The sequence below is a fragment of the Diospyros lotus genome, chromosome 1 (genome assembly GCF_014633365.1).
Source record: "Diospyros lotus cultivar Yz01 chromosome 1, ASM1463336v1, whole genome shotgun sequence".
Lineage (NCBI taxonomy): Eukaryota > Viridiplantae > Streptophyta > Magnoliopsida > Ericales > Ebenaceae > Diospyros > Diospyros lotus.
The window spans coordinates 32733568-32755794 of record NC_068338.1 but is presented as its reverse complement, the minus strand read 5'-3'; the positions used below and the strand labels follow the sequence as shown (position 1 = coordinate 32755794).

Here is a 22227-nt window from a genome sequence, read left to right as displayed (position 1 = left end):
GTTGCAAGTGAGATTCCTTCCCTCTTGAATCCATGCGAATGGCATGGAAGTTGAGGATATGGTTGTTGATGGCTTGCTCCTAGAGCGTCTATGTTGCTCGCCTCTATTTAAAAATTTATGTAGATTTTTCTTTGAAGAATATTAGGAGTATTTCATAAATTACACGTGTTGAATCATTTCAAGAGTTTAATTACCTATGCAACACTTTGTTGGTTTATGAATTATGAATTATGAAAAAAATATCCATTATCCTTAATCCCCTTCATGTTGAATGATTTTTTAACTATTGCTCGTGTAGAGAAGACACATGTGCTTTGGTCTCTGTGAGGAGAACAAACTTTGGCTTGGCACTGCTCAAGAAGAAATTTTGTTTAATGTTTAGATTGGGTCCATCCAAGAAGAAATTTTTATTTAATGTAAAGTTTCCATGCTAGATATTCATTCAATTCCCATGTTGCATATTTTGAATGAAAAAAGTACTTGATATAGCTTTTTCTCTTTTTGCCAAACAAAATCTTACCTTACAAAAAAAAAAAAAGAAGGTACTTGCATGATAATCTTAATGGCTATCCCACATTATGAAATGTTGGAACTCTCATCATCTAGGTTTTCATTTTCAGATGGAAAAGAATAATACTTATTCTTTGTTCCACCTTATTAGTCTCCTATCTTGAGCCATGTATCACATGCTCTTTGGAGTTTGCGAGTAAAATGTTCTGGATGTTAAATACAGATAATTATATTTTGTGAGTTGTTTATATTCTGTTTTTGTTATGGAAAATGTTACTTGATGATTGCTAGCTTGTAAATTATAGCATAAGTTATTTGAAAGTTATTTTCTGGTTTATTATGTTTAGAATGCTGTTTCTGGTGATAACACGTGTACATGATCCTATTTGGCAGATACGTATGGCAGTACAAGATATCATTGCTGCACTTGTATTCTCATTGGGGTGCCCTTTCTCTAGCATATCAATGGTACAAAACTGATTGGTTGTCCAAAACTATACCTAGGAGTTGCTTTTTTTGTTTTGTTTTCTCTCTTTTTCCATCTCCATTCTTTTTCTTAGAAATTAATGTTGACAATTTATTGTTGGTTTTACCACCAAGATTGTTGGCTTTCCGGATTGTATGCTTTTGGGGATATCCAGCACTCTCTTTTGTTTTTAGGTGTACTAAGTGACTGTTCTCTCTTCTAGGTACAAGTCTTTGGATGTGAAGAATATCTTGCTGGAAACTGTTTCTCACCACATCTTACCCCAGATGTTGATGTCTCCCCTTTGGGTAGATTTGGGTGACCTTTTGAGAGATTATCTGAAATTCATGGATGACCACTTCAAAGAATCTGCAGATCTTGCATTTCTTGCATATCGCCATCGAAATTACTCAAAAGTATGTCAAATCTTAGCTACTAATGGTTTCACTTTCTTATATGTTGGCATTTTTATGTGATGGAGGGCATCATGTAGTAGAGTATTGTCGCGACCCCAAGAAATTCCCAGGGATATAATAGTCATACGAATTATAGGTTTTTTATTTTGATTGTATTGATGTTATAGCTATTAGTATGCTGTTAATATATCCAATTGTAAGCCTATAAGTAGGCTTGAGTAGTTAGAGAATGGCATGATTTGAATGACAATTGAATTCCATTTCCCTCTCTCAATTCTCCTAGCTCTCCCTCGGCTTTCTCTCTTCTCCCTTAATTCTTTTTGTTCTGTTCTTTCTCACCCTCCCTTTCTGCTCTTACCAATTTACTTCCTAACCCTAGCCAAACCCTAGGGTCGTAACATTTGGTATTAGAGCCAACGATTCTCGGCTGGATCTGGAAGTTTAGCAATTGACCAAGGCGATTTCGTGCAACAAATTTTGACGTAGGTTGATTCTCAGAATTTGAAGGCTGTATTCAGTTGCTGAAGCAAATCAGGAGGGCAATTGGGAGAAACAAGATCTTGTGTGACTGTAGGGCCTCTGATCAGCAATTCAATTGTAGATAAGAGGTACTGAAGTCGGAAGAATTGGAAGTAGTCTTATCGATTGAATTCAGAATTGAACTCGAATTTAAAAGGCATAATAGAAATTCAAATCTAGATTCAGTAAGGCAATTTCGACGGAGATTGAAGTGGAGTCAAGACTAGTAAAGTCTGATCTAGGTCGCAACACAAGCAAGCAACTCTCGGTCGTTGAGGTGTGATTGAGGCGTAGTAGGAAGGCGAGTGCTAGAAGTTGATAGCCAAGCATTGCCAGGCTATCCACGGAAACAAATTGAAGGTGATCTTCAAGAAGCTGCAACAGAGAAGATCAATTGTAGGTGGTGCTACCAGAGTTGAGCCTGTTTTAGGAGGTTGTTTATCCATCACGACTGACGGCTCTGATCAACAAGTTAGTTGTAGATCAGAGGCATGAAATTCAGGTGAATTCCGACAAACCAATGGTCGGTGAGTGGGTAAGAAGTGGACGCAGGCTTGGGGCGATTATTGATCCACAACAACTGCCATAAGAATCCAAGCGATCTTGAATCCGCAATGAATCGAACGTAGAACGGGAGGATTGTGATTGGCATGCAGGCCATCGACAATTGCTTCTAGTGACGAACTTAGATCAGGTAGGATGAGGAGTTGCGCAACAGAAGTAGCTTCAGAAGCGATAGTTTTGAAAGGCGATAGGCGCATCGAGGCGCAAAGGGTCCTGGAGCCTGAGGTGTGAGGTGCACGAGGCGAGGCACACCTTTCCTAAACGAGGCACACCTTTTAGAAAAAAAAACTCAAAATCTTGTAAAAAATCATAAACAACTATCAAATTATCAATAATAACAAATGCATATTTCAAATTCTAAACTAACAACATCAAAGTTGATTCATTCATCATGCAAATTCTAAACTAGAAATATCATCAAAATTCAAACTCAAAGTCTCAAACTCAAACAAGTACTAATCATCATGCAAAGTTCTAAACAAACATATAAACACTACAAGTCCACAATCAATAAAGAAGTTAAGATATGTCTTGATTTTCAGAATAAAGCTCGTTATTTGACCTGGCCCGAATAATTTGGGATAAGACCCAAATGTGGATTTTTCATGAGAGCTATGGTGGTAGTGGAGGGCTTGGGCTGTCCAGGGGGGCTTTGCCCCCCTGAGGTATAGAGCAGCCCTAATCTCTAGATATATATATATATATATTCTTATTCGCCGCTTTGAAGTTGAAGCTGAAGTTGAACTCAATTGTGATTGAGTTTGTTTAATTCTAATTCTAATCAAATAAAACAAGTAAAAAACTCACGAAACCAGGCTAGAATCGAGAAAAGGGGAGGCTGGAACCGAGAATGGCAGTTGGTTTCGGTGGGTAGCGGGTTGCTTTACAGCTGGTTGAGGATGTCATCAACATATACCAAAACAAACAATACATAACCAGAAGCTCATTTAATGAACAAAGAGGCATCAAAAGTGGCCTTGGGAAAACCCCAACTCTGTAATGCAACCCTCACTTTGTATACCAAACTCGAGGAGCTTGCATAAGGCCATAGAGTGACTTCCTCAATCTACACACATGTGAAGGAAATTGAGAACTCACTAACCCCTCAGGTTGTGCCATAAACACTGCTTCTGTTATGTCACCATTAAGGAAGGCATTATTGACATCTACTTGTTGAATGTCCCATTCAAAAGTGATTGCTAATGAAAACAACACTCTAATAGTTGGTGCCTTAACAACTGGACTGAATGTTTCTGCATAGTCCACTCCTGGAGTTTAAAGAAAACCCTTGGCCACCAACCGGGCCTTATGTTTAAGAATTGACCCATCAGAATTGTACTTAACTCGAAACACCCATTTACAGCCAATCAGGTTCATATTTTTAGAGAAGAGAACAAAATCCCAAGTATGATTGCCTTGCAAAGCTGAAAATTCCTCCTCCATGGTCTTAACCCATCGTGAGTCTAAAAGAGCCTCATGAACTGAATTTAGTTCAAGTGAACTCACTAAGGCATGGGGAGAAGAGGTCACAGGTTGTTTAGACTCTGATCTAGTGAGCATATGATGAATAGAGGGAATAAGAGAAACTTTGGGTCTAGGTAAACAAGATTTAGGTGTAGCTGACTAAGAATAAGGAGACTGTATCTCATGATGAGAAGACAAAGATTTAGTAGAAGGAACATGAGAATCAGTCGAAACAAAGGTAGACGTGACAGGAGCTGAGGGCTGTGTTACTTGAGGAGAAGAAGAAACAAAAGTGAAAGAAGGAAGAGATTGGAAGAATGAAGTAAAAAACCCATTAGGAACTGACTGTGATAAAGAAGAAGATGAGGTGGATGGAAACAAAGTAGGAAAAGGAAAATCATTAGGGTTGAATTGCACATGTCTAGAAACATACACCTTTCCTGATGGATGCAAACACTTGTAGCCAGCTTGAGTGTGACTATATCCAAGGAAGACACATTTGGTAGAGTGGAAATCAAATTTGTGCTTGTTATTGGGTCTAAGATAAGAAAAACAAGCACAACCAAATGGTTGCAGCAAGAAATAATTGGGCGGTTTGTGGTAGAGTAAGTCAAAAGGTGTATTAAACTTGAGGGGAGAAGCTAGTAATAGGTTAATTGTATGAATAGTAGTCTGGAAGGCTTCTACCCAGAACTTTAACGGCATATGAGCATGAGCTAATAGAGTGAGACCCATCTTAGCTATGCGTCTATGTTTCCTTTCAGCCACACCATTTTGTTAGTGAGTATAGGGGCGAGTAAAACGAGGTTGTATGCCATTGCTACGAAGATAGGGTAAAAAGGCTTTGAATCCCCCCCCCCCCCCCCCCCCCCCAATTATCAGTTTGTAAGGCTTTAAGTTCAGTTTGATATTGAAGCTTAGCAAACTTGTGAAAGATTGTAAAAGTGGATAGAGCATTAGACTTAAGTTTAAAAGGATATAGCCAAGTGTATCTAGTGTATGCATCCACAAAAACAATATAATATCTATATCCTTCAATTGACATATAGAGACGACAGGAGAGGGTCCCCATAAGTCTAAATATACCAACTCCAACGGTTTAGTTGACTTGATTTCACAATCAACAAACGGAAGCTGATGCAATTTGCTAAGTTTACACGAATCACAAAATGAAAGAGCTAAATGTGAATAAGGAACATGAATTTTATTCAAAACAGATTTCAATATATTGAAAGATGGATGCCCTAATCATCTTGCATGCTATTGCTGATAGACATTAGTATTTTGGGCTACATTTGCATTATGTGATAGCTCATGACAAAATGAGTCATGTCTATTACATTTATTCAAAAGAAATTGTCACTAGCAAACAAAGGCTTGATGGAGTGGGCCGAGTTCTTGTGAGCAACATGATCAAATGCTGGAACGAGCTGATAGAGCCCATCCTTAAGGTGTCCTTGATCAAACAAGAATTAGAATAAAATTTAGCAACAACATTGTGATCACGAGTAAGTTGTGATAATTAGGTTTTTCTTCACACTTGGAACATGAAGAACATTAGACAATGAAATAATAGATGCAGGTTTTGTTGGTGTATACAATTGGTCGAGACCTATATTAGAGATAGGAAGTTTCTTACCATTTTCAATGGCCACTTTATCTACACCATTATATGGAGCACGTAAGGACAAATTGTTGAGATTAGAGGTGATGTGATTTGTTGCTTTAGAATCAACAAACCATGAGGGATCTGGCAAAGAGGATTGAGATAGGTTTTCAAAGGGTTGAGGAAAGCTGCCATAGTGAGCCCCTTGTGCCGATCCATTTTCACTCATGTAGGCTCCGTTAGAATCACTAAGAGAGGCCATATACGCTCTCGAATCTGATTGAACACCATTATTAGATCTTCCAAATCCTTGGCTAGATGTTCGTTGAAAACTTCTATCGAACTGATAACAATTATCTACAAAGTGCCCTGGTTTGCCACATAATTGGCAATAAATTCTCCTACCAGACGCTCTACCCCGACCTTTGCCGACTTTGTACATAACCACCTCTATTATTGACAAAACCACTACCATTCCGTGATGAATATGACACCACATTAACATTCATAGAGGAAGACAGAACAAAATCAAAATTAGCAGAGGATGGTGGCAAATTTTTGGCTGCTAACCTCTGCTCATGCATCAACAACAGATATTGCACATTCTCTAAATCAATATCATCCATTTGATATGTTATTAGACTAACGACAGTCTCATACTCAGATCCAGACCATTTAAGATAGCAAGTAAAAGATCCTTATCATTCAAAGGTTCTCCAATGGCTGCAAGAGCATATGCCCTATCGTTTCAATCTTTAGGATATAATCGTTCACATAAAGTGAATCTTTCTTAATAGACCTTAACTGCTACTTCAATTGAAAGGACTTAGTTATGGTTTGACGAGAATCAAGATTTTCCAAAGAAGTCCATACCTCTATAGATGACTCACAATGAATCACCTGCGCTAATACCTCCTTATCGATGGTAGAAAACAACCATCCTAGCAGCAATTGATTAGATCTGATCCAATTTAGATAATCCGGATTGACCAAAGGAGATCTAGCCTCACATGCCTTTGGATCTGACAGATACTTTGTCGGAGGTGGTGATTTGTTAAGGAATGGCAGCAAGTCAAATGCTTTAATTGTTGCAAGAATTTGAGCCTTCCAAAAATGTAATTGTTAGAATCCATCTTAATTGGAATGAAACTGAAGGCCTTAGCCACCGCCGCAAAATCTGACTGTGAGGCGGATGATAAGGAAGAAGAAGAACGAGGTGGAGGAGAAGAAGAAGAACTAAGAATTGGATTGGAGGCCATCAAAGTAGAGCTATGGCTTTGATACCATGTAATGAAACCTTAGGGCACGAGAAAAGAAAGAATATGAGAGAGAAAAAACTCACAAGAATTTCATCGATGAAATAAGAATGAGTTAAAAGATACAAGAGGAAGAGGTGTAGTTGTATTTATATACAATGTGACACTTCAACAGATTGTTAATGCAATCTCATATAATAAGAACTGCCTTATAACAACTTGAACAATATAACAACAATACAAATAACATTACAATTAACAAGTCACCAACATAGGTAAAGACTGCTACTCAAACACTACATGCTTCCACAATGGCTAATGGCACTCAGATGAAGCATATGGAAACGTAGCTGCAGCTGATGACGGCGTAAATGTCAGAGATGCAGAACAGGGTGGAGTTGATAGAAGAGAGGCTAGATTGATGGTAGATCGGAAGTTGGAGACAATGATAGAGGTTGCGCACGGATTTACGCACATACATGCGTGAACAGACCAGATAGGAGATGTAGGAGCAAGGGAATTTGCTGTGAGATCAATTGCAACAATTCATGCTCATGTTCTCTAGCTAAAATCAGGTAAGAATTTCTCTTGATTTTTGCCCTAGAGATAGGATGGAGTCCATTCTATCGGGTCATGGAAACAACCATCGTGCTGTTGGATCATCAAAATTGGAGGGAGATAGGGAGATCCAACAGTGGTTGAAGAAAATCCGATGGATAGGAGGCGGGAGATTCAAATTCCTCCGCACCAAGCTGGTTTTCTAGTACCAAAATTGGAATTACCAGTGTTTGAGGGACAAAAGCCTTGTTGGTGGATACGAAGATGTGAGAAGCTGTTTAGTATCCACCAGATCCCATATGATCAAAAGGTGACCTTGGCATCCACTTACCTCAATGATGTGGGGGACGTGTGGTTTTAGGGATGGTCCAAGGTAAGGGAGGCTTATATGTGGGATGTCTTCACCAAGGGATTGTGTGGAAGGTTCGGGGAATGGGGGATGATGGATATTGTGGAGGAGTTTAATAGGCTAAAGCAGGATGGTACTGTGCAAGAGTACCAGTTGTGATTTGAAGAATTAAAATCCCTTATGTTGAGTAGAAACCCCTTCATGACGGAAGAATATTTTGTATCCAGCTTTGTGGGAGGGTTGAATGATGAGATCAAATTAGCGGTTAAGATGATGAAATCGCAGAATGTACAGGAAGCAGCTGAGGGGGGCCTCCTTACAAGAGTTGATTATGGAAGCCTTAATGAAGAAGCAAAGGAGTTAGAACAGAGGAAGTAATTTGGGACTAGTGCTATTTGGAGGAAGAATGCAGAGTAAGGAAAATTTTAGGGAAGGAACATGGGTGAGATATTTGACAATTGCACCTCCTAACCCGAGTTTACAACAAAGGGATAAGCTTATTGAGCAGAGGAGAGTTGTTGGGTTATGTTTTAGGTGTGGGGACAGATATTCCCCAGGACATCAGTGCAAGAAACAATTACTCCTACTAAAAGGAGAGGAAGAATTGGTTGTGATTGAAGATGAGGAAGAGGAAGGCAATGGAGCTATCTCCTTGCATGCAATCAAGGGAATGGCAGGTAGTAAGATTATTAAAGTGGAGAGGAAGGTGCAAGACGACACCCTCATGGTCTTAATAAATAGTGAGAGTACCCACAGTTTTATTAATGAGAGAACAACCAAGAGGATGAAGTGGTCGTTGGCTAGCACACAACCCCTGTCAGAAACAATAGTGAATGGGAGTAAAGTCATGAGCAAATCCTCTTGGTTGGGATTCTGTTGGGAAATGCAAGGAGAAGATTACCAAGCTGATTTAAGATTACTTAAGTTGGGGGGATGCCATATTGTTCTCGGGGTTGATTGGATGAGAGGGGTGAGTCCAATCAGTTTTGACTTTAATAAGATGGAGGTGACCCTAGAGAAGGATGGAAGGAGTGTGGTGTTGCAAGGAAACATGGAGGTGGGAACGTGCAAACTGATCAAGGGGAAGAAATTGCAATAGCTGTTCAAGAAGATGTCCCAAGTAGCACAACTGTTCTCAATTAAAACTACTGAACAACTGGAGATTGGGGATGAAGGAGATCCTAAAGTCGAAAGACAATTATTTGCAGCCTCTTGGCAAGTACACGAATTGGCCCTACTTGATGTACTTTTAGTTGAATACCAATATCTTTTTGTAGAACCTTAGTTATTGCCCCCCAAAAGATCCTTGGACCACACAATACCCTTTCAACCTAATGTTGAACCTGTGGACATTAGGTCTTATAGATATACCCAAAACTCAAATCCGAGATTGAAAAACTTATCAAAGAGATGTTGAACCAATCTATAATCAGACCCAGCCACAGCCCATTTACCTCACCTATCCTATTGGTTAAGAAAAAAGATGGGACATGACGTTTTTGTATTGACTATAGACAACTCAATGTGACCTGTTGGATGAACTGAAAACACGCCTCTATATTCTCTAAACTGAACCTAAGATCAGGATACCATCAAATTAGGATGGATCCAAATGACATACCCAAAACAGCTTTTAAGACACACCACGACCATTTTGAATTTACTGTCATGACTTTCGGCCTAACCAATGCACCAGCCACATTCCAAGCTCTGGTGAACCAAATTTTTGAACCTTACCTCATAAAATTTGTGTTGGTTTTCTTTGATGACATCCTACTTTATAGCTCCTCTTTTGATCAATACCTAGACCACCTTAGGGCTACATTTGAGATTTTGAGAGTCTAACCAATTGTATATCAAGCGGTCAAAGTGTGCTTTTGCACAAAAACAAGTGGAATACCTAGGGCATATAATTTCAGGGGCTGGAGTGGGCACAAACCCCAAGAAAATTGAGGTTGATGTGGCATGGCATAGACCTACCAACATCAGGTCATTGAGAGGGTTCCTAGGGCTCACCGGGTATTACAGAAGATTTGTCAAGAATTATGGGATGATCAACAAGCCATTGACTGAATTGTTGAAGAAAGATGGTTTTAAGTGGAATACTAAGGCTGAGGAGGCCTTTGAGCAGTTGAAGAAAGCACTAAGTGAAGTACCAGTTCTCAGATTGCCTGATTTCAGCAAGCCATTCATGCTGGAAACTGCACTAAGTGGTTGATCAGTTCTCAGCAACCCTTACCCTTTGCTTTTGTTGCTGGTTCTCAGCAACCCTTACCCTTTGCTTTTCCGTTTCTGTTACTGAACTTTTGTTTGAGTGGTGGAGTGGGGGCAAAAATCATGTGTGGTCTAGCAAAGATTGGAACTGTAGATTGGGGTTATTTCATTTCATTTGATTATCATGTTTCATTATTTACCTAAGGATCAAGGTGTGAAAGAAATTATTTAGATCTAGTTTGACAATATGCTTGTGCACCAAAAGATTCCAGTGGGTTCCATCATCTTGACATGTGATTCTTAATTAAAAGCATCTGGGATGGTTCTGGCACTTAATTCTGGTTGAGGCATGATGAATTCTGTGGCAGTGTTATTATAATTTGTTTTAGAGCCAAAGAAAGTGCTGGCTCAAAGCCATTTGTTTTCTTAATTTTTGGGCATACCCTCCAAGCTAGAGTGGAAAATCTTCTATGTTCCAAAAGTGAAAGTGCCGACTCTAAGCCATTGGTTCTCTAAGTTTTGACACCCTTCTGCACAAGAGTGGAAAATCAATAGCGTTATCACGAATTCCCAGTGGGAGACTTGCCTTTGACAGAAAATGAAAATATCTTTAAGTTGAGAGAGCTGCTTGTGTGAAAGGTTATTTCTCCAACATTCTTCCTCTGCCACTTATTATCTCCCAGGCAACTAGGATTGGCTACCTAGGAGTTTCCTTTGGCAAGGCTATTTCCTTCCTAGCTGCTGTTGAATTTTTAACCACCATTTCATCTAAAATTTAAGCTATTAAATAGAGGGTTAACTTTTATCTTTCATATTATTATTTTTACTCTAAGCTATTGAAATATTTGCTCCTCAATATGCTATATTTCCTTCCCTTTTACATAATGTTTCCATAATTGACACCAAGTCTTTACATGGCCTCAGATGGATAATGGTGAGTGAATCTGTCTCATATTTACTGGGTTTGCTTCTAACCACAATCTGGTTTGCATCTTCCAGATCACAGGTCTTTTGCATCCCTAGATCACGAGGAATGTGATCCGGATCCCCTAGTGGGATCCCAAGCCATGTATGAACTCCGTTAAAACTGTTAGAATTATTAGTATAATTGTATATATTGTAATTATTGTATGTGTGTGTTTTATTTGTAATTAGATTAAGCCCATAGATTAAATCCATAGGTGTTTAAGGCCTATTATGATTATTATAAATAACAAGTTAAGAGAGGCTAATCTTTTAGGTTTTTTTCTCATAATTATTTTTTCACATGGTATCAGAGCTATTGGTGAAAAAAACCCTAGTTGTCGCTGTGTATCTTTTTCCAGCGACCGTCAAACCCTAGCTCAAGCTATCATCGTCACTGCCCATACCAGAACCCCACTTTCCGGCCACCACTTGCTAACATCGCCACCACCCTAGGGTTCCTCGCCATCAGATTAGCTTGACCGTCGAAGACTTATCGCCGCCCGAACCACCTACACACCCCCACGCACCACCGCCACTCGCTACCGCCGCCTCCACGCGTCGACTCGTGACAATGCGTCCATCAGTCAATCCTCTCCGGCTTCTCCAGATTTGATCTCCGACGACCCCTCAAGCTATTTCCAGTGTCAAAGTCCTCGCCATGTCTTATCTCAGTGATGCGGTTTCTACGAGTGCTATTCCCGCTCCGGTATCTGTTGCCCCTGCTGCCCCTCATTCCTTTACTGTCTCCAATCTTGGGACAACCCATATTACTACTGTCAAGTTGATAGGGTCGGCCAATGATCTCTCATGGGCAGCCTCTGTCAAAATGTGGTTCAAAGGGCAAGGCCAAGCGGATCATCTTACCACAAAGGTTGAAAGTGTGCCATAAGCTAATCGGGCTAGATGGGAACAAGTTGATGCCTAGTAGTCTATTGATCTGTCCATCATGCAGCTCTTTCGCCTCTTTGAAACTTGTGTTGATGTGTGTTGTGTTTATGTGTGGAAGGAAGCTGAAGAGTGTTATACAAATGACATCCAAAGTTTGTACATTATGGTCTCTAATATCAAGAATCTCAAGTAAGAGTCGTCCATGGAATCTTATTTGGGGCATGTTCAGGCTCTCATGCAAGAATTTGATGCTCTTCTTCCTCTTACTACGCACCGAATAGATTGCTCAACGAGAGAAGTTTTTTATGGTTATTGCTCTCTCCGACCTAAAACCAGAGTTTGACACCATTAGGTATCAAATCTTGACCAGCTCCGCTTGCCCTCCCATGAATGACTCTTTTAAAAGGTTGTTGACAAGTGCGCATGGTATGTCCTCTTCTTCTCATGTTATTCCTACAGTCGAATCTTCAGCTCTTGTGTCAGGCTTCCATTGTAGGAGGAAATAGAGAATGCAATAATAGTCGCTCATGTCCACAGTGTACCTTTTGTAATAAACTAGATCATCTTGAGGACAAATGTTGGAAGAAACATGGTCGGCCAGCTACTCCACTTGCATCATCTACCAGTGCAACTCATGTATTTCAAAACAATCCTAGTCCTACTCAATCTCCACTAGGTTCTCAATTGGTACCTATGTCTGTAGCTGAGTATCATGTCTTCTTGAAATTCCAGACCACCCAACAGTCTCATCATGGTAATCCCGTTGCTTGTGTTGCTCAAGGCTCATCTGTTGGTCCTTGGATTATAGATTCTGGCACCACTGACCATATGTATGGTAATAAGCTTCTTTTCTCCTTACTTACCTATTCTGATACCTTGTCTACTGTTACCTTGCTTGATGGTACCAAAATTGTAGTTAAAGGGATCGGCCAAATCACACCCACCTCGTCTTTCTCATTAAATTCTGTTTTATATGTTGCTGATAGTTCTTTTAATTTGATTTCAGTTAGCCAACTCACCAAAACCCTTAATTGTTATGTTATATTTACTCCTACCTCTGTTTTTGTTCAGGACCATGGTATGGGGCGGACAATTGGCATTGGGCATGAGTCACAGAGTCACTATCATCTTGCTGTGCCTAGTTCGTCCGTAGCTTGCACCAGTGCCGCTTCCCCAGATCTTCTCCACTATCGTCTCGGTCATCCTAGCCTTTCCAAACTGAAGAAATTAGTTCTTAGTTTGTCATCATTGTCCATATTTAATTTTGAGTTATGTCAGCGTGGTAAACACGCTCGTAATTCTTTTTTTTGTCAGGTCAACAATAAGGCTGAGACTCTTTTTTCCCTTGTGTACTCTGATGTATGGGGGCCCAATCACGTCAATTCTACTCTTGGTTTTTCATATTTCGTTACTTTCATTGATGACTTTTCTTGTTGCACTTGGTCATTTCTTATGAAAAGTCGGTCTAAGTTATTTTCTATCTTTCTAACATATAAAAACACAATTTGGAGTTTCTATACGTATCTTATGTAGTGATAATGCCCTTGAGTATTTTTCTTATCAATTTACTACCTTTATGATTGTTAATAGCATCTTGGATCAATCATCTTGTCCTTACACACCTCAACAAAATAGTGTTGCTGAGCGTAAGAATCGTCATCTTATTGAGATTGCACGAACGCTCCTTTTACATACCAATCTTCCCACCAAATTTTGAGGAGATGTTCTAATTGCATGTTATCTAATCAATCGCATTCCATCTTCATCGTTACAGGACCAAATTCCTCATTCTTTTCTATTCCCTACACAACTGCTTTATTCTGTTTCTCTTCGTGTTTTTGGCTATATCTGTTTTGTGCATTCTTTTTCACTTAGACAGGATAAGCTTATTACAAAATCTCTCAAGTGTATCTTTCTCGGCTATTCCCAATTGCAAAAAGACTATAAGTGTTACACTCCTGAGCTGAGCCGCTATCTTCTATCTGCTAATGTCACATTCTTTGAACAACAGTCTTTGTTTTCGGTTGCTTAGTTTGATTCACAGAGTTTTCACTAGGTTTTGCCTGTTCCTTTTTCTTTTCTTTCGTTGTCCTCATCGGGTTCGTCTGTCTCCTCTGTGGCACCTACCTTACCATTTTCTGGTCCACCTTCCACGGCTCCTCCACTTCTTAGATATCACCGTCGTCCTCATCTCGCTACCGGCGCCAACATTCCTCCAACCCAGGACTCTCCTGACTCGCTCTCTCCGTCTGTGGTCCCTCCTGCCTCGAATCCTGAGCCCAACAATCTCCCTATTGCTCTTCACAAAGGTACACGGTTTACTCGTAATCCCCATCTTATTTATAACTTTTTATGCTATGACCGTTTGTCTCCTTATAGTGCTTTTGTTTCGAGTCTTTCCTCTGTTTCTATTCCTAAAATCACAAGTGAAGCTCTATCTCATTCTGGTTGGCGCCAGGCTATGTTAGATGAGATTGACGCCTTACATTCGAATGGTACTTGAGATTTGGTGCATTTACCACTAGGGAAGACTCCCGTTGGTTGCTGATGGGTATTCACTCCCAAAGTGGGTCCTAATGGCCAAGTGGAATATCTTAAGGCCCACTTGGTTGCCAAAGGCTTTACACAGATCTATGGGTTGAATGACAGTGATACCTTCTCTCTTGTTGGGAAAATGGCCTCTGTTCGCCTCTTTCTCTCTTTGGTTGCCACGCGTCATTGACCACTCTATCAACTCAATATTAAAAATGCCTTACTTCATAGTGATTTGCAGGAAGAGATATATATGGAGCAACCATCTAGTTTTGTTGCTCAGGGGGAGTCCAATGTAGTCTACAAACTCAAGAAGTCTCTCTCTATGGTCTGAAACAATCTCCTCAGGTTTGGTTTGATAGGTTCAAGTCTTTGGTCTCACTCGAAGTGAAGCCGATCATTCGATTTTGTATCGCCATTCTTCTTCTTTATGTATCTACCTTGTTGTTTATGTAGATGACATTGTTATCATAGGGAGTGATTAGGTTGGAATACAGGAACTGAAGAAACATCTACATTAGCACTTTCAGACCAAAGACTTAGGCTGACTTTGGTATTTCTTGGGTATTGAAGTTGCTTAGTCAGGAGATGGTATCTCAATTTCTCAGAGAAAGTATGTCCTTGATATCTTAGAAGAAACTGGTATGGTGAACTGCAAACTAGTTAACACCCCAATGGATCCAAATGTCTGACTTTTGCCGGGACAAGGGGAGCTTTATTCAGATCCTGGTAGGTATAGAAGACTGATAGGCAGGTTGAACTATCTCACAGTTACTTGTCCCAACATTGTTTTTATTGTGAGTATAGTTATTCAGTTTCTCAGTTCTCCATGTGAGAGCGTCAGGTAAAGGGCTACTCTATAAGGATAAGGGACACAAATATTTGTTGTTATGTAGATACAGATTGGACAGGATCTCCTTCTGATCATCGGTCAACCTCTGGGTGTTATGTTCTTGTAGGAGGAAATCTGGTTTCTTGGAAAAGTAAGAAATAAAATGTAGTAGCTAGATCTAGTATAGAGGCAGAGTATCGAGCTATGGCTAATGCAACTTGTGACCTCATTTGGCTTAAACAACTCTTGTAGGAACTCAAATTTTGTAACGTGTCCCCTATAAAGCTTGTTTGTAATAATCAAGTTGTCTTACGCATTGCTTCCAATTCAATGTTCCATGAGCTAAGCATATTGAAATCACCTATCACTTTATTAGAGAAAAATTAGTTGATCGTATTATTGTTACAGAGTTTGTTAACTCCAATGATCAACTTGCAGATGTCTTCACCAAGTCTTTAAAGGGTCCTTGAGTGGAATATATTTGTAACAAGCTTGATGCATATGTTATCTATGCTCCAGTTTGAGGGGAAGTGTTAGAATTATTAGTATAATTGTCTATATTGTAATTATTATATGTGGGTGTTTTATTTGTAATTAGATTAAGCCCATAGGTATTTAAGGCCCATTATGCCTATTATAAATAACAAGCTAAGAGAGGCTAATCTCTTAGCTTTTTTTCTCATAATTATTTTCTCACAAAAACAATTTAAAAGTAGGGAAGAAACTTAAAAGTTAAAATGGTTTTCAAAGAAAATTGGAGAAAATAAAACTTGTTTATCTCACTTTCTTTTATATTCCGTTGTGTTTCCAATTATATTCCACCCTAAATTTGGTTTTCATAGGACTTTTCAATTCATAAGTTGTACAAGAACATAGAAAAGAATTGAAAACAAAACAAACTAACTTCTATAATAGCAAACTATTAATCCAACTAATTCCGATCCAAGCACTACTATAAAACATACTGCGATGTGAAATAATGAACCAATTGCATACACTATTAGGTGATCAACTACAGGAGGATCCTTGCTCTATGGCACAGGTTTTTCTTTTCTTTTTTTCTTAGGAGGGGGGTGGGGGTTTCCTTCCTCTTTGGGGATTAAGGGAGGTTGCTCAGTTTAAAGCTGGAAACTAGTTAAATATGAGTTTTTGAAACCATTTGTGGTGTGTGAACTTGAGACTGAATGAGCATTCCCTTCCTTAGTGTGAGTTGCAAGGGTAGGAGGTGCAATTTATGATTATCATTGATGACTGCTTCAGGGTTGGTTTGGGATGTTACAGCTAGATAAAATTTGTATGATAGGAGATTGGGAAACTTGGCTTGTTACAGCCAGATATAATCTGTATGATTGGAGATTGGAAAGCTTGGCTTGTTATTGGCCATTTTATACTCTTATCCAATAGTTAGAGAGAGGATGCTGTCAGATGGATGAAAGCCCAGCTCAAGGTGTTTTCTGTGAAATTGTTCTATGAGGTTTTAATGAATTATGGTGAGGTCATTTTTCCTTGGGAGGAGTTGTAAATTGGTGCTTTTGTTTTGTGGATGGCTGGCCATGGCAAGATCTTGGCAATTGACAATTTGATCACAGGAGTACATATTTTGCAATTGATGCTGTCTTTTTGTGAAGCTGAATTTAAGCACCTCCTGATGCCGCAGTGTGGTTAGATTGTTTGGTATCTCATCTTTGGCCACTTTGGACTAAGTTAGGTATTTCCTCAGTGCACCAAGGGTGTGGTTTTGGCTTGGCCAGGAGCTTTTGTGGTCAAGGAAAAAGAAAGCTTGAGTAATCAAGCTTCCCAGTGCAATTGAATGCCCTCCCAATACGTATAATTTCTATTGTTTAGGCTTAAAAGTGGACTTGTTCTTTTGTGTAGTTGGTCTTTGATGGATCAATTTTTGGAATTTGTGGATGACGTTGCTTTATTCATCTTGGTCTTTTGTGGTGATCCGGCTTTCTCTGGTAGTACTTGTCAGAAAAGAATTTTGTTGAATACCCTCACATAGCTGGTTACAATAATAAAAGTCTACATTCTACTATTATTACAACCACTTAGAAGTATCAGGATATGACTCAACTTGATGCCTTCTGTATGTTCATATCAGGTAATTGAATTTGTTCAATTTAAAGAGAGATTACAACGCTCCAGTCAATATTTAATGGCACAGATTGAAGCACCGATTCTACAACTAAAGCAGAATGCTGATAATGTTGAAGAGGAAGAGGTATTATTGCTCCTTTCCATCCTCCAAATCTAGCTTTTGGCACCTTCAGTGTTTTTTTATTATTATGTGCATTCACTTAATCTTTTTTTTTTTTTTAAATCCATTTTCTTCTAGTCTGTCCTTGAAAGCTTGAAGTATGGAATTCTCTTGATTGAGCTCTCAAGTGATATTGGATGCACATCTTTGACTTTCAATGAAGATTTGCAATTAAGGCCTTGGTGGACGCCAACTTATGACAAAAATTACCTTTCAGGTCAGTATTCACCCTGTTCCAATTGCAATAATAACTGAAATGCTTTGATTTAAACAATCCTTATTGCCAAAACAGAACATTTTGTTGTTGACTATTAAATTCCAAGATCCTCCTAATCCCCTCATCTGGTCCCCTCTTCCCCTCCAGAAAAAGGCAATAATGAAAAAATATACTGATTTAAGTCCTTGTAACCAGGAAGGCTTAAATTTTGTGGATAAATGTCTGGTCTAGTGTGTTTTTCCTTTCCCTTGAAATGCAAATCTCACATTCTCTCCTTTTTTGATTGTTTAGGCTAAGCTTGCTGTTTTACTGTTGATTGCAGGACCATTTGAAGGAACAGCTTGCTGTCCTAGAGGAGACAAGGTGTGGGAATTTAGTTTCCAATGTTATACCTCAAATTTGTTGTTAAGTTTGTCTTGGAGCATAATAGGCATTCTTAAAATATTTTATTGTCAGTTCATTTTTCTAAAAATTGTTTCAACTAGTTGGAAAGAAGTTATTGTTTTAGTAGATGTTTGTTTTTGCTAGAATTAATTATAAGTGTATATAATCATTTTCAAAAGTTAAAAATGGTCATGGCTGTCAAGCAAGTCTCTGTGCCACTGGAGCTTCTTATGGTCTTTTGACTGAAGCAAAGTGCTTTTGTAAAGTCAAATTGGAAAAGTTTTCATGTTATTTAGCTTGTAGCAGGCCTAAAAATTTTGTTATGGAACTAAAATTTTGTGTGAAGCACATCCATTCAGTTAGTTTTAGCTTTAAAAAAAAGATGTGGTATCATATGCCTTCGCTGTGCTACAAATTAGAGAATAACTTTGTGCAAAATTTGTGGTGCATGGAATCGGTGAACACACAAAAAAGCAACAAAAGAGTAGAAATAATGTAAGTTTGGCCAATTATGTCTAGGTTCGCAGGAGCAGTCCATTTCATTATGATGACAAATGCAGAATGCAGGGTTTAGCACCTGTAGAGTTCCAGTTGTACTAAAATCCTATACCCTTTGCTTAATGCTTCAAGTATAGGCCTAGTTGTTCCAACAGATTAGTGTAACTTTGTATGAGTCCCTTTTCTAATAATGGGGTTGGGTTTTCGTCAAATTCAGAAACTTGTTGAAAATACCAGTTAGTTGCTAGAATGTGAATATAACTTAATTTAGCTTGAATGATTTTGAGGTTACAAATGGGGGTGAGCCTCGGTAGCAATAGTTAGTGTGCTCCTCTGTGACTGAAAGGTTATGGGTTCGAGTTGTTGAAACAACTTCTTTGCTAAAAAACAAGGGTAAGACCAGGTAGAAGAAATGACCCTCACCTGATCCTCTCTAATATGGGGAGCCTTGTGCACTGGGGATGGCCCATTTTGAGGTCACAAAAAATTTCCCTTTATTAGTCAATTTGTTTCTTGTCTGTCATATGTTTTATGCTGAAATCCTGTTTGTCAAGTAAATAAATTCTTGTGGATATTGCACTGCCTTCTCATGTTCTATATTTCCGACGCTACATTTAATTTTGAAAGAAAAATCATTATTGCATGCTAATTTCTTGTGTTATATGGCAGCAACGTCAGATTAAACAAGCTGAAGAAAATGTACCAAAAGTAATTGAAAGGAGATCTCTTCTTCCTCGGATGATTTATCTGTCCATCCAGTGTGCATCATCATTTGTCAAGGAAAACATTGAAACTAATGGTTCTGCATTCAACTCTAAAGTCTCCTTAGAGTTAAAGATTTTGCTGGAACGTTATGCGAAATTCTTGGGATTTTCTTTCCAGGATGCAATAGAGGTGCTTTTTGCAATTTCAAGTGAAAAGAAGTCTTCAGAGGTAAGTTCCCACCATCAATTTGGTTTTGTGTTTGTCTGTGAGAGGTATGATCTTGCCGTCATTTTTTTTGTGTGTGTGCTTATCTTGTTATTAATGTCTTTACATGTTTTTTAAGGCAAAAAATTGTTACTGGTGTGTGTTAAAGTGAAAACCATATGCCATTAGCTTGAGAAACTTTCCTTTTATCCCTTCCAAATTCCACAAAAAAAAAAAAACACTATTGTCTTTTAAGAGCTTGTCATGCAAATTGTAAGTGGAATTGAAGAGGATAATTGTAATGGCTATTAAAGTGAATCTGTTTGCTGTTTGCATAAGAGAACATTCTAAAAGCTTTGTGCTGCTGCTCTATAACCATTAGATAATGCTTCTCTCCTGAAATTCATCTAGACATTTTCACACGGTGCTCACTTTGTGTATCAAATTCATGGATACTTTATTTACTGGCACTTGTAAAGTATATAGTCCCAGTGATTCAAGTAGATAAATAAGATATGTAATGGAGACATGCAGTTATGCAGTTAAAGCTTACAGAAGAATCCGTTCATGTGATGAATAGGTCCATAAATTTCTGAGTTTTTCATTTTCACTGTTCTCTTGTTCTGTAACTCCTTTATGTACATTAACATCAGTTTCTAAGATTGGCTCCTTATTAAAATTTTCTAATTTGGGCAGGCTTTGAGTTCAGACCTGATTAACTGGATGAACTTTGCTGTGTTTTTGAATGCATGGAACCTGAACTCAAATGAGCTTGGGCCAGATAAAGATACATGCAGACCTGACACTTGGCATATTGTAAATTCTTTGATAGAGAAGTATGTACTGGAGAAGCTCAGATCCATGGGACCCTTGATTTCTTCTCCTGGATGTGATCTACATTTGTTAGTGCAATTGGTTACAGAGCCCTTGGCCTGGCATGGTCTAGTTGTACAGTCTTGTGTCAGGTCATTGCATCCATCTGGAAAGAGGAAGAAGAAAGGTGGATCTGCAGAGCAGACAAATTCGCAACTATCTCGAGTAGTCAGTGATTCAATCCAGACTCTCTGTTGTGTTGTAGAGGAAGTTGCAATATGGCTAAGAGAGCAAATCAAGAAGCCCATGGATACAAACATGGAAATAATACTTTCTTCCATTCAGGTAAAAGAAAAGAGTGAAGGGCCTGGGAAAGTTTCTCAAATTTTGGAAACTTGTGTCTCATCGGTCAGTCATGTAGAACTTGGCGACCGGATCTCCCAAGCATTGAAATCCTGGAATCCTGCGGATGTTGCGAGAAAGATAGTGACCGGAGAGTCCACTGTAATGTCTCAATTTCTCCGGATCTGTGAGTCAAAAGTTAAATCATTGAAGGCACTGAAACTGCAGGTATAGATTTCTGAAAGATACTGCGGGTCGTTGCACAGTTTTATGCGGTTGCTTCGCTTTGTTCTCGGATTTTGACCGAAAGGATGGGGGTTTTGTTGGGATCGAGTGTATACCATGCTTCAGCCACCCCAGAGGGGTGAGAAAATTGGAGGGAGCACACAATTTGTATGTGTTTGTGCTTTTTCTTGATCTCTTTGCCGAACTTTTTAGTGGTGCATTTTTTTTTTTTTTTTGAGGGGTTTTTTCGTTTATTTTTCCTCTTTGAGAGTAGATTTTCATTTTCGCCTTTAGGGGCATTGTACACCAAATAAACATAAAGTTTCTGTTTTGGTTTTTGAGCACTTTTCAGTCTGCCCGACATGATTGTACATCAAATTCTTTTAAAGCACGAGATATGGCGAATGTATCATTCATGTTCTTTGTTTGTAAAAAAATTGTGTCCTAAAAACAATGCAAAATAAAGCAAGAAAATAATAAACGAATATACAATTTAGGTAGTTCGATCACAGTGTAATTTAGGTTACTTTAATGGAAAGAGGTATAGAATTTTATTATTTATGGAAAAAGTTGAAGCAATGCAGTGTCTCAAATTTCATAAACCTAGAAAATATCTTTAATGCACTCAAATTCCTCGTTATATCACAGAAAAATGTTAAATTTCAAAGAAACGATCTAAGTCCTCTGCTATCTTTATAATTCTCAAAAAAAAAAAAAAAAAATTACATTTGAATTTTTTCTTAAATTATCTGGGTTGAGTTAAATTTTGATAATAGACTCAAATGTAAAAATTAAAATATACTAGTGTGTATAAACAATACTTACCATAATTACTGTTATATGATTGCAAATCTTAACCACCTTTTAAGATCTTCCTACTACCAAGTGGTGGGTCTCTTGATGTCCATCATCTTCTCCACCAAGTAATGAGATTTCAACGTGATTGCATTTCCATAGACTTTCTAATTCACATGAATTAAATATTGCAAACTAATCAATTAACTTATTCTTTATTTTAATTGCAATCCTCTGGAGTTGGTTGTTTGGTATAATTAGTTACAATAGAAACGAACTTGAAAATTGCTTTCATGGAGTAGATAATAATGCACTCGTCCCTGCCCAATTCCACTCCGCAACATTTGCTAAATGTATTCACATATCAATTACGTGAGAAGATGTTAAAATTTTTGTGTCGAATTACAAATTAGAATACATACGGTAGGGATATAATTGATAATGTAGAAACCATTTTTATGGATTCTTTTGTTCAATGTAGCATAATCTGAGTCTCTCGCGTATTACTGTAGCAAAGTTATGGTGGTTGATTGTTGACTTCTTTAGTTTCTTTCCTTTTATTAGGGCATAAATGAAATTAAAAAAAACAAACAAACAAACAAATGAGCAGCTTGGTCTCATCCATTTGTTCAACAACTTCTAGC

General features: G+C 38.5%; 1 protein-coding gene across 2 annotated transcripts in view; it reads left to right on the top strand.

Moving 5' to 3' along the window:
* Positions 1-21146, top strand: part of LOC127800195 (N-terminal acetyltransferase B complex auxiliary subunit NAA25) — a 49535-nt gene extending 28389 nt beyond the window's left edge. For both annotated transcript variants that reach the window (XM_052334674.1, XM_052334683.1), the window contains 7 exons: positions 904-978; positions 1200-1392; positions 17245-17364; positions 17479-17617; positions 17940-17980; positions 19169-19432; positions 20105-21146. In XM_052334674.1, coding sequence (XP_052190634.1) covers positions 904-978; positions 1200-1392; positions 17245-17364; positions 17479-17617; positions 17940-17980; positions 19169-19432; positions 20105-20797 — 1525 coding nt within the window. In that variant the 3' untranslated portion in view covers positions 20798-21146. The remainder of the gene's footprint in view (positions 1-903; positions 979-1199; positions 1393-17244; positions 17365-17478; positions 17618-17939; positions 17981-19168; positions 19433-20104) is intronic.
* The last annotated feature ends 1081 nt before the right edge of the window (positions 21147-22227 follow it).